Source organism: Daktulosphaira vitifoliae, unplaced genomic scaffold, assembly GCF_025091365.1.
Source record: "Daktulosphaira vitifoliae isolate Bord-2020 unplaced genomic scaffold, ASM2509136v1 Scaffold_2, whole genome shotgun sequence".
Lineage (NCBI taxonomy): Eukaryota > Metazoa > Arthropoda > Insecta > Hemiptera > Phylloxeridae > Daktulosphaira > Daktulosphaira vitifoliae.
Genome location: NW_026099573.1, coordinates 18,603,184 through 18,614,262, shown reverse-complemented (window position 1 = coordinate 18,614,262; position 11,079 = coordinate 18,603,184). Strand labels below are relative to the sequence as shown.

Below are 11,079 nucleotides of genomic sequence, written 5' to 3'. Positions count from 1 at the left end.
GCCAATTACAAACGATAAACGACGTTTAATCATTTTGTTATTGTCTGAAATAGTATCGTTGTACTAATATATGTGTGTCATTCGACTTGTGCGTTGTTGTGTCTAAAGTAGAAAATCAATTCATTAAACAAAAATGTCTTAGGTTTTAGCCTTACCTATCAGTTATTTTTTTACGCCTAATCTTTCTATCCGGTTCATAGTACTCGGTGCTGAACGCAATTAAAATTATACCCTTGAACTTTAATACTTTTTAATAATCGGTACGGGACGAGAGCACTAGCCTTTGAGGTAAAATTCGATCATTGTTCGGTGGATTTATTTCAGGATTATCGTTACTGAATTTATTTTGTTGTAATAACGTTATCGACAACACTTATGGGTTGGTTCTGCCGTTCTGTTTTTCAGAATATTATTATAATTGATTCTGTTTTTTTTTGTCACGTTAGCTTGTGTGTGTATGCTATTCAAATCGAATAAAATTATAAATTATAATTAGTGGTAATATTTTGTACCTTATCCGTTGTAGACGCGACTGTTGAACACGGCTGAAATTGTTAGTCGACGCTTAAATATTGTAATAACATTTAACTAGTTCAAAGACTAATATGCTACCTACTGTACTTTTACTTCTAGTGCTACACGATTATCATTACTTGACTACAGCAGCTGCTGATATGTACTACTTTTCCACTAATACTATTACCGAAATTAACATACAGCTAATGTATGCCTAAATAGTCCGATAAACGTACAAACCGCCGTGTACGTTTTCCAACATCTCTTGTGTAGAGAAATAATATCTGGTCGTTATTGTGCCGTCGATGATATGCTGCCGCGAACCGTGTTAGGCGTTCGTCGTTATTATACGCGGTACTGGGTTTTTACCATTAATGATACTCTGACGGTATCCCCTCGAGCGTTCGGTAACGTCGTGTTGAAAAGTCGCGTATGACACACTCATACGTTTGTACTTTAATGATGATGCGCGTTTACTTCTGGTGTCCTAAACGATGGTTGGGTTGTTAAAGGGCACACGTTCCTGTTACTACAACAGTTTTTGTCGAAACGTATTTGTTTTTTTACTGTTTCGTTAATAATATTATTTCACAAGTGGATAGTATTGTAGCAGAGACAAGGTCGACGCCCCGGGTTCTCGATCCTTAAAGCCAACAACGCATTTTTGTAGATAACGCGCGTCCTCCTGAACGTCAATATTTTAGAGCCTACAATTTCGGGAAATCCACTTAATTGGCCTAGTAGAGGTCAGAACGTTAAGTATTTAAAGTGACGCATAAGAAAAATCTTAAAAATATAACCTTGCTCGTGGAATCCAATGGAAAACGTCAATAGGATATTTCAAACGGTGCCTGACGATAACAAAAAAAAATGTCTGTTTTTTATTTTATTCTGTAGAGCTTCTATTGTGTTTGATCTGAAGTTGTCCGTCCGAAAACCGTTGCTTAATGCAATCTGAATTAATCAAATTACCTGGTCGTTTATGCAAACAACTCCGTCTCGGAGATGCCTTAATGAATTTTGTCAAATTATATCTATACATAATACAAGCAAGAACGTCTCAAATTATTAACCTACGACATAACATGTTTTACATAAAATTGTAATCACGAATTAAGGGATCAACGATGATTCACATGTTGTAGTGGTTATCATTTTATAGAAATGTACCGGGGTTAGTGTGGTGTTTAACACTTGGTTATTTAAGTCGTTCGTTTTTCTTTATTTGATTTTTACTCGGTTTGATTTCGCTTGTGTGGGTATCATTATACAGAATTTTTTCTCCGTTATTGCAGTACTAGTGTTGCATTATCTCGTATTTCTAGTGTCTCGGTGATGAAAAAAATGTTATTGCGGTGTATAGAATTCTATTAAGTAAAAACTGTAAAATTACTCGGTTATTATTTTTCAGGATAGAATTTAAATTGAAACACTATGTATTATTCACTTATTTCGTCGAGCACCCCACAATTACCTGTTAACATTGTATATTTTTCACCATCCGTTTGTAGTTTACTAACAATTGTTGTAGTTGAGCAATTAAAAAGATGAAGCTCGCGCGCAGCGCACTTACCCTTTCGTCACATACTACCTTTATTAAGATTATACATAACCTTATCCATCAGTTGCTGCGCTGTTGTTTATACACGTCTCTAGTCATGATGCAATTGGTCTACTATTACTGTATGAGAGCTGAGATCTGCACTGGATCGCTTCTGCAATGCGACTGATGCGACTTGATGGTTTTCGATAAATTGTATCCATAAGTTGTTTTAGATACCACGGTGATATTAGTTTTCGAACTAAGCCAGTAAAAACTAAATTTATACTGTTAATTTGGGCCAGCAATTAAAAATACGAATTATTCTATAACTGTACAACTCGATTGTATTCGACACGCCTGTAGTCATTTTTTCGATATCGATTGCTCATGTTAAAATTTAATTTTAATTATTAAAAAGACAAGTCGCGTCTTAACTCGCGACTAATGTATGATAGACACAAAATACGCTTTTTTTTTTCGTTCTACTCGAATTCTTTTTGACTGACATCTTTGTCGATTTTGGATTATCTCTTTGTTAAAGACGCGCCGCTCCATTGTTGTCGGTAATGTCGAAAAACTATTAATGTACAACACAAGTTTATTTCCGGAAAAGTCGTAATATAAATCTGCTATAAAATCTACGATGGAAAGTGCAGACTCGTGCAAGAGACGCGTGTAAAGTGTATAGTAATTTTACGAACCCTATTAGCGTTAACGTCGTATCACGTTGACTTTGTAAAAAAAAGCTTCGCAACACACTACGTGTCGATACGTAATAAGCATGGGGGCTGAATACTACAGAGAGATAAAAGGAACATGCTCTGACTAAAAGAAGACTCGAGAGGACTGGCGTATGAATGCCTTTTGAATTTTGCCTTCTCGACGTCCTTAACGCACAGACATTTATTAAGTTCGGTCGAACCGACAACATCAAACGTCGACTTCTTTCTTCACATGCGCTTTTGTATACGATGTTCCCGTACAGTATTACCGACCGACAAACTTATATAAATAGCGTTACAATCTTACCGTAATTATGTGAAACGGTATACTTAAAATCATCGATGTTGAGGAAAATCGCGTTCACTGTTGTATTGTTTCGCGGCCTCACTTTTTTTTTCGGTATTTGGTTGATAGAATGGTAAAATAAATAAATAACCGAATATAATGGCAAATTACTATTTTTCAATTTACATTTAATATAATCGAAGTGGATGAAAAGTGCTTTTAACAGTTTTTAAATGAAAAGGTCAAAAATAAAATTTAACGTAGTTACAAACAAATCCATTCGCGGAATATATTTAAAACAAACTCTGTCAGCCTCATTGATCAGATATTTTCTCCAGCTGGTTTCCCCATATTCTATGCCATGTGATTCTATTCTATTTCCCCATATCTCTAACAAAATTTGCGGGGGAAACTATCTAAAAAATAAAGTTATCGACGCCATACAGTTATTCATATTGAGTTTTTTTTTTCTTTTGAAAAATCTCATAAAGTCTGTCTATAATTGTTGTTTAGCTTTGCGCGTTTTCCTATCGGCTGGGAACGGTCACTGCCACCAGCACCTCTTATCAGCTCGATATAGAAAATAGGTTTTTTTTTTTATACTCGTGTAAATGACCATTATGATCGTGTACTTATCGCGGTGTAAACGTCAGTGACCGTAATCACGAACGTGTCGTTATGGTGATGATCGGCTACCCTCCGATTAAATATGACATAAAATAAAACTACAAGATCGACTTGTTCATTGAGTTTACAAGAAACCGTTTTATATTGATAACCCAACATAGATAAATCAAAAATAACGTCCAACATTTTTTTTTCTAGCTTTATTTTAATTATTATCAGAAACATTTTTATGATTCCAACGTCGCTTGAACGGATTGAATTTTAATTGTATTCGCGAACGCATTTCACAATTCGAAATAAAGAAAAAATTGCTGTAAACCAATTTATTTTTTAATTGTTTATTATTATTAGCGGAATTCGGCAGCTAGTAATCCAGAGTCCAATATCTGTGGGGCGAACTATTGTAAATCTGTATAATTTATAGTACGTAGAACATTAATTAGAGATGCACTTAAATATTACACTTAAAATTGTACTTTGGAATTTTGGTGTCGTTTTTTAAATTGTCAATTTTCTTATCTACATACGCTCATATTATGTATGACATTATAATCCTAATAATAATAATAATAATAATGTGTTACAATGTAATTATAGTAATAGCGAGTGCTTGTTGTCTTCGGACGACATAATCGTTATGAGGTCGTTAAAATGTTGTCATCGTGACTCTGTGTGTGATATATTGGATTGTTTTTTAGTGTATTTGTACAATGTTTGTATTAGATGGCCGGATACGTCATTGTAAACTTAATGAAACTTTTCTGGTGATAAAATTGTTTTCTTGCGATTACTCCGGCTCGCCCCATTAGTTATATCAATGATTAAAAAGAAGAAGAAACCAAATACTTGTTTAACAATTCACTAATAACATAAATATTTTAAAAAAAATTTACGTTAGTTAAGCGTATACGTTTTATGTGTAACATTTAAATATGTTTTATTTTATACAAATATTATCGATCACAGTGTGTTAAGCCCAGCTCAGTAAAAAATCACTTTTGCACTAGATCTAAAATTTATTTATTTAATTATAAAATACTCGACTGAATTTTCTAAAAAAAATATATTATATTAAAATTAATTGGTCAATATTCTTATCCAACTTTACCGTAAATAAAAACCCAAATAGAATTCTAAAATACCTAATGAATTTTCTTTTGTTCGCAGATAGTAACCTATGAGACGACCAAAGATGGTGTCGTCGAGATAATGACGGAGACGAAGAGCACGCCCAACAGCTGTTCCAAAGTTAACCCTGTCAAAAGCATCGTAAAAAAATCTGTTGTCAACACAGCCGGTAACATATCCGTTAATCTATTCGCGTGTTCTCTGTGCGATTATACTTCGCCGTACGAGTACGAACTAAAAGCTCACGGAGAACGAATGCACTCAAACGTGTCCTCGGCCGTTCCCAAGAAAAAATCGGCTCCTAGACCTCTTCCAAAACTCATTCCTATTACAGACCGACAACAGCAGCAACAACAGCATTTAAGAAATACCGCGGCCGACCGTCCTCCGTCGCCAGCCTTCAAAATGGTCAGCACTACGGCGCCGGTTTCCGAAGAAGACTTCAACCGGTTGAAAGCCGCTCGGAGTTCTCTGCTTGGCGATTTCGTGTCGTTGATCGACGACGAAGGGTTCGCCACGCCAGCGCGCAAAACGGCTCTACACGACGGAGACAATGCCGCGGACCCGCGGTGTCGCAGTGAAAGCGGTTCGCCCGGCAGCAAATCGACCGCTTCGTCGTCATCGTCTTCGGCTAAGCGACCGAGCGGTTCGTCGTTTTTCGACAAGCTCAAAGCCAAAGTAGACGAGACGTCCAACCTCGTGTGTCCCGTGTGTCGACACGAATCCAAATGCCTGTCCGAGTACATGTGCCATCAGAGGACGCACAACGATGACGACGACGACGACGACGAGACGAGGCCCGGCGAGAAAGCGCCGTTCGTGTCGTCTTTAGAATTGAAATCGACCCGATGCCAACACTGTCGGAAGCGGTGCAAGACCAGTGCTGAACTAAGAGTTCACCTGCTGAGTACGTGCGAAGCAGCTGCGGCCGCTATTAGAGCGGGTGTGAAAAGAGAAAACGCGGCCGTGTTGGCGGCGGAATCGTCGGCGGCGTTGATAAAAGACGAATGTCACGAAGATAGCGGTAACGGTGACACAAAATCGAGTATGGCGGCTGCCGGAGATCTCGGCGGCACTAATAGTGAAAACGGAATCCACCAGCATCCGATGGAGAACAAAATTTTCGTGTGGAATACCGTCGCACCCCCTCCGGAAAAAGAAGAAGATTATGACCAAGAGGATAACGAAGGAGACGGAGTTGATATGGCGGAGACGACCAAGTGTCGACGTTTGTCGGTCGATTCCGCCGTAGAAGACCAGTCCGATTTGAACGTGCCCGGCGGAGGTCCAGAATTTTACTCGTCGTTGGTATTGCAGCCGCACCAACAATTTCATCGAAGGGATAGAAAAATGTACAAAACTGTAAGTTAATAAATAAAACATCGAAGCTAATATTAGTGTGACTCTATTACCGTATATGATGTATATTCGGTCAAGCGTTATTTTTACCACCACCGCATACACAATATTATAAATATATCTATAACATTGTAGATTTATATAAATTGATTTTATCTGTTACGACGCCGTAACAATATATATTTGGTATTTATTTTTTGGTAATATATTTATAATAATATGCCTTTTGTTCGTTAGAAATAAAATAGTAATTGTTTAGCTAACGCGCACGGTGTTTTTTAGGTTTTCAAATGTCCGCATTGCACTTTCTGGGCGTCAACGGCTTCGCGGTTCCACGTTCACATTGTTGGCCATCTCAACAAAAAACCGTTTGAATGTTCGTTCTGCGCGTACCGTTCCAACTGGCGGTGGGACATCACCAAACACATTCGGCTCAAGTCGGTCCGTGACGATTCGCATCAGGGTGCCAAAGTGCTCATGACCGACGAGACCGGCAGACGGAACTACACCAAATACAACAAGTATCTCACAGTCATGGAGGTCGATGACAAAACCGATTGTGACGGTGGTGCACGTGGCGTGGGTAGTTCTAGCGGGAAAGTGCAATCTCAGCAGCAGCAGCAACAGCAACAACAACGGGCGAGCGGCCGCAAGAGAACTCAGAAGACACACGGGCAACTAACCGTTGTGTTGGCTACAACGGCAGCCGGCAAGCCGGCAACCAGTGGTCGAGTGCAAGCCTCTACCGACGGTCCAACTCATCCTAAAGTAGCGGCTTTGTCTGTGAGAGCATTAGCAGCAGCGGCAGCTTTAAAAGCCGAGAGCGAAAAAAATCAGACCCTAACTGTCGGTAAAAAGCTCAAAGTTGGTACAGCCGACAAGACAATGAGGAGTCCTTTGGCGCCGAATTCAACTGAAAATAAGAAAACTGTATGGAAATGTAAAAAATGTTTCTTTAGGTAATATTATAGCACACTCAAGTCTAATTTATGTACACTAGAGTAAACGAACTGTGAAAATGTCACACTACACAAGTGTCGAAAAATAAGTATATTATTTTTGATAAATGTGTTCATTGCAATGATTCCGACTATGTTTAAATTGACAAAAAACCATTATTTACCATATTTTATGTAAAAAAGAACAATTTTCTCGTCAGAATAGAGAGTTTTTTTAATCGTTTGAAATTTACATTTACTTAATATATTTATTGTTTTTTAACATATAACGTTTGACATTTTCACTTTTCCAATAAATTAACTAATTCAACGGTTTCGTATCATAACGTGAATTAATAAAAAAATAATTCATTCTTTTGCATGTATGCATTTTGTAATGTGATAATATGATTAATTTTAATTTTCCTCGCAGGGATTGCGATCGGATCACAGTGTTGAATCACGTGAAAGCGCATTACAGAAGAGGCGAGTTTAATGGCCAATCAGAACAACGTTCAAACAATGTAAGTTTTTTTTTCTTAACATAATCTTTTTTAGCTTTCTGTGTCTGTTGCCACTTTTTCTCAGCTCTCACAGGACCGATTTGTTTCAAAAATACGTCAACAGATCACAAATCGTATCTAGTTGAAGACATTACCCTTAAAAATTGAAAAAAATTCTCTCGTTCCCCGCAAATAGGGGAAATATCCAAAAAAATTACAAATTTAAAAATCGCTAATTTTCGAAATTTTTTCACTTTTTTTTCTTAAAACTTCCATAACTTTTTGAAAAATCAACAAATCAACAAAAAAATTTTTTTATTCTAAAACCTTAGATATTTACCTTTCATTTGATATCATTTTTTTGAAAATCTATCACTTAACCTGCTCATTAGGGGGGATTTAAAATAGCAACTTTTTTACAAAAATTAACTTTTTCAACTTAATTTTTGAAAATGTTCCGGAAATACTGCGTCCTTCAAACATATATCAAATTAAAGCTTATTTTATGTACTGTAAAATGAAAAAAAAAAATTTGTCCCGACACTTTTTCTTCTACATTTAAACGGCTGCCGTAGTTAAAAAAACGCTATTTTTGCGTTAAAATTTTCGATTTTCGATTTTTAATTTTCAACTTAAAAGTGCTATAACTTTTCGAAAAATGTAATTATCAGCACAAATTTTTTTTTCTAAATATATTATAAGTACATATTTCATTTGACATACTTTTCATTAAAATTGGACAACTTCCCCATATATAGGGGGCGTTCAAAACTTGAAATATTGTATAAAACATAGAACTTTTTAAACTTAACTTTTGAAAGTGTTCCGGAAATACTGCGTCCTTTAAACATATATAAAATTAAAGCTTAATATATGTACTATAAAATAAAAAAAAAAAATTTGTCCCGACGATCTGTCTTCTATGTGCAAATGGCTGTCGAAAACTAAAAAAAAATGTAATGTTTGCGATAAAAATTACCTTTTATCGGGATGTTTTTTGTGCTTAAAACTGCCATAACTTTTTCAAAAATTAACAAATAAAAATAATATTTTTTTGTATTGAAACCTTAGATATTTCCCTTTCATTTGATATAATTTTTTTTGAAAATCTACCACTTATTCTGTTCACTGGGGGGATTTAAAATAGTAACTTTTTTACAAACAATAACTTTTTCAACTTAATTTTTGAAAATGTTCCGGAAATACTGCGTCCTTTAAACATATATAAAATTAAAGCTTATTTTTTGTACTACAAAATGAAAAAAAAAATTTGTCCCGACGACCTATCTTCTATACGCAAATGACTGCCGTATTCAAAAATATGCTATTTTTGTATTAAAATTATGGGTTTTGTATTTTATTTTAATAGAAGTTGATGTTGATTTTGCAATTATCCATCAATTTTTTAAAATTAAACACTATCTACAGATTTGCATCGAAGCGTTTCTTATGATAGTGATTTTAATCACTTTCAGATTAAAACTATACTGGATCCAACTATGCAATGTCTCCACTATGCCGTGACCCCACTGTGCTTCCGTTTTTTTTTTGTTTTATCATTGTTCGTAATGATAAAATTAATTATAATTAACAGAAGGAATATTTAGTAAAAAATCATTTTTTCTGATAAATTCTCAATCAATTTTTATTTTATTTATCATTACAATCCAACGATACTTATCCATGTTAGGTTATTAGGTTCTCAGGGTTATTGGATGACGTTTTGATAGTGCTACACCCCGTTCTTTCCGGCAAACCCAATAACGGATATGCAAAAAAACAAAAAAAACATGGCATTATACTCGCGACGGTAACTTAATGATAAAAACGGTTGAATACGTACTGAATAGTAAATTATAATTTTGTTTCAAATGACGCGATAATTTTACGGCCCTGCCTTGAAATCGATAGAGCGTTCACAAGTTGATGATAGAAAAATCTCTTTTGGATTTCGAAAATAAATCGTAATTTGTTGTATTTAACGCTATCAGACCATAATTAATGAACTTTAATTAATCTATCAAAATCAATTAAATTTAGAACAACGCTTCAAAATGAAAAAGTTACAAACTAATTTTAAAAACGAATTACAACAGTGTATAAGTTAACATGTACGCAGTAATTTCTGAAATGCTGAATTAATATAAATTTGTCACATCAAACTAGTATTGTTCTTTCATACAGAATGCTAAAACAACATTATTATTACACTTGATTTATTATTACGTTGTAATAATATCGTGTAATGGTTTATAATAATAATATTGTCACTGTAACGTTGTCATAGGATTGAATGACAATACTATTAATATGGCATATTTAAAATAAAAACTATAATTCTAGGTGGACGTCAACAACTGCGGTGCTGACCAAAACAGGAGAGAGCCCATCAGCATCAAAATTAAAACAAAACCGTTTAGGACTACAGGTGAGAACAAATGTGAAAGTGAAAATACAATGCGTGTCTTTTATACGATTTATAATGCTAGTTGCTCAGTTTAATGACGTTAAATCATCACATTGCGTTGTTGAATTAATGATAATGTGAAACGTTGTTATATTGCATCTTTGTTATCACAACTCGTCATTTTTTCTTAGATAATATTGTCGATCAAAATGTAAAACACTGTACCATGTGCGACGAAACTGTCAAAAACGTTACGGAACTTAAAGCACATATGCTGACTCATCAAATACCAGAAGAGACCAAATATCGATGCGAATATTGTCCGTTTTGGTGTGAAAAGAAAAAGTAATTGCGATTTAATTGTATTAATATGAATGATTTATTTGTATTATTTATCAGTTATTTGTACTTTTCGTAGGAATGCAATGGATAGTAAAAATATCATTAACAACAAAAAGCATTAACTCTGTTTTACACATTCACAAATTAATTTTTATTGTATTTTTTCTTCAGAGCCATGTTAGACCACATGAAGTATGCCCACGAAATGGACAATGGCAACAACGGCGGTTGTGGTGTTGGAGAGCAAAACGATAGTCTGGCGGTGACGTCCGTTCGAAGCTCCGAGGAAACTTTGATGGACGACTTTGAACGCGGTTTCGACGATACAGAAGTTAAAGACGAACCAATGGATGAAGACGAACAAGATGATCGAGAAGATAATGATGAGGAAAGAAAAGAAATCGAAGTCGCCAACAGTAACTGGGCAGCGGCGACGACGACGATTCCTTTGCCGCCTATTTACGATTCCGGCGTAAAACCTAGAATACCATTGACGGCCGAAAAGAGGAGGAGTATTTTCCTTGACGACGGTCAATTCGACGACGACGACGATGACGAACACACGGAAATACCCCATGGCTTAGGACTTAAAGTAAGTAATATTCATTTTACACTACGTATATTGCTTGTAATATATTCTATTTATATCGCTTATTGATTTTTAATTATTTTTGTTTTCCATTCGTTTCATTTTTACTATTACTGACA

General features: G+C 35.4%; 1 protein-coding gene across 4 annotated transcripts in view; it reads left to right on the top strand.

Moving 5' to 3' along the window:
* Positions 1-11,079, top strand: part of LOC126899338 (uncharacterized) — a 50,545-nt gene that overhangs the window by 35,072 nt on the left and 4,394 nt on the right. For all 4 annotated transcript variants that reach the window (XR_007702554.1, XM_050674129.1, XM_050674128.1 and 1 more), the window contains 6 exons: positions 4,862-6,184; positions 6,464-7,140; positions 7,553-7,643; positions 9,966-10,050; positions 10,221-10,374; positions 10,543-10,963. Coding sequence is in view for 3 of the 4 variants with exons in the window: in XM_050674129.1 (XP_050530086.1) it covers positions 4,862-6,184; positions 6,464-7,140; positions 7,553-7,643; positions 9,966-10,050; positions 10,221-10,374; positions 10,543-10,963 (2,751 nt within the window). In the remaining variant the exon portion in view is untranslated. The remainder of the gene's footprint in view (positions 1-4,861; positions 6,185-6,463; positions 7,141-7,552; positions 7,644-9,965; positions 10,051-10,220; positions 10,375-10,542; positions 10,964-11,079) is intronic.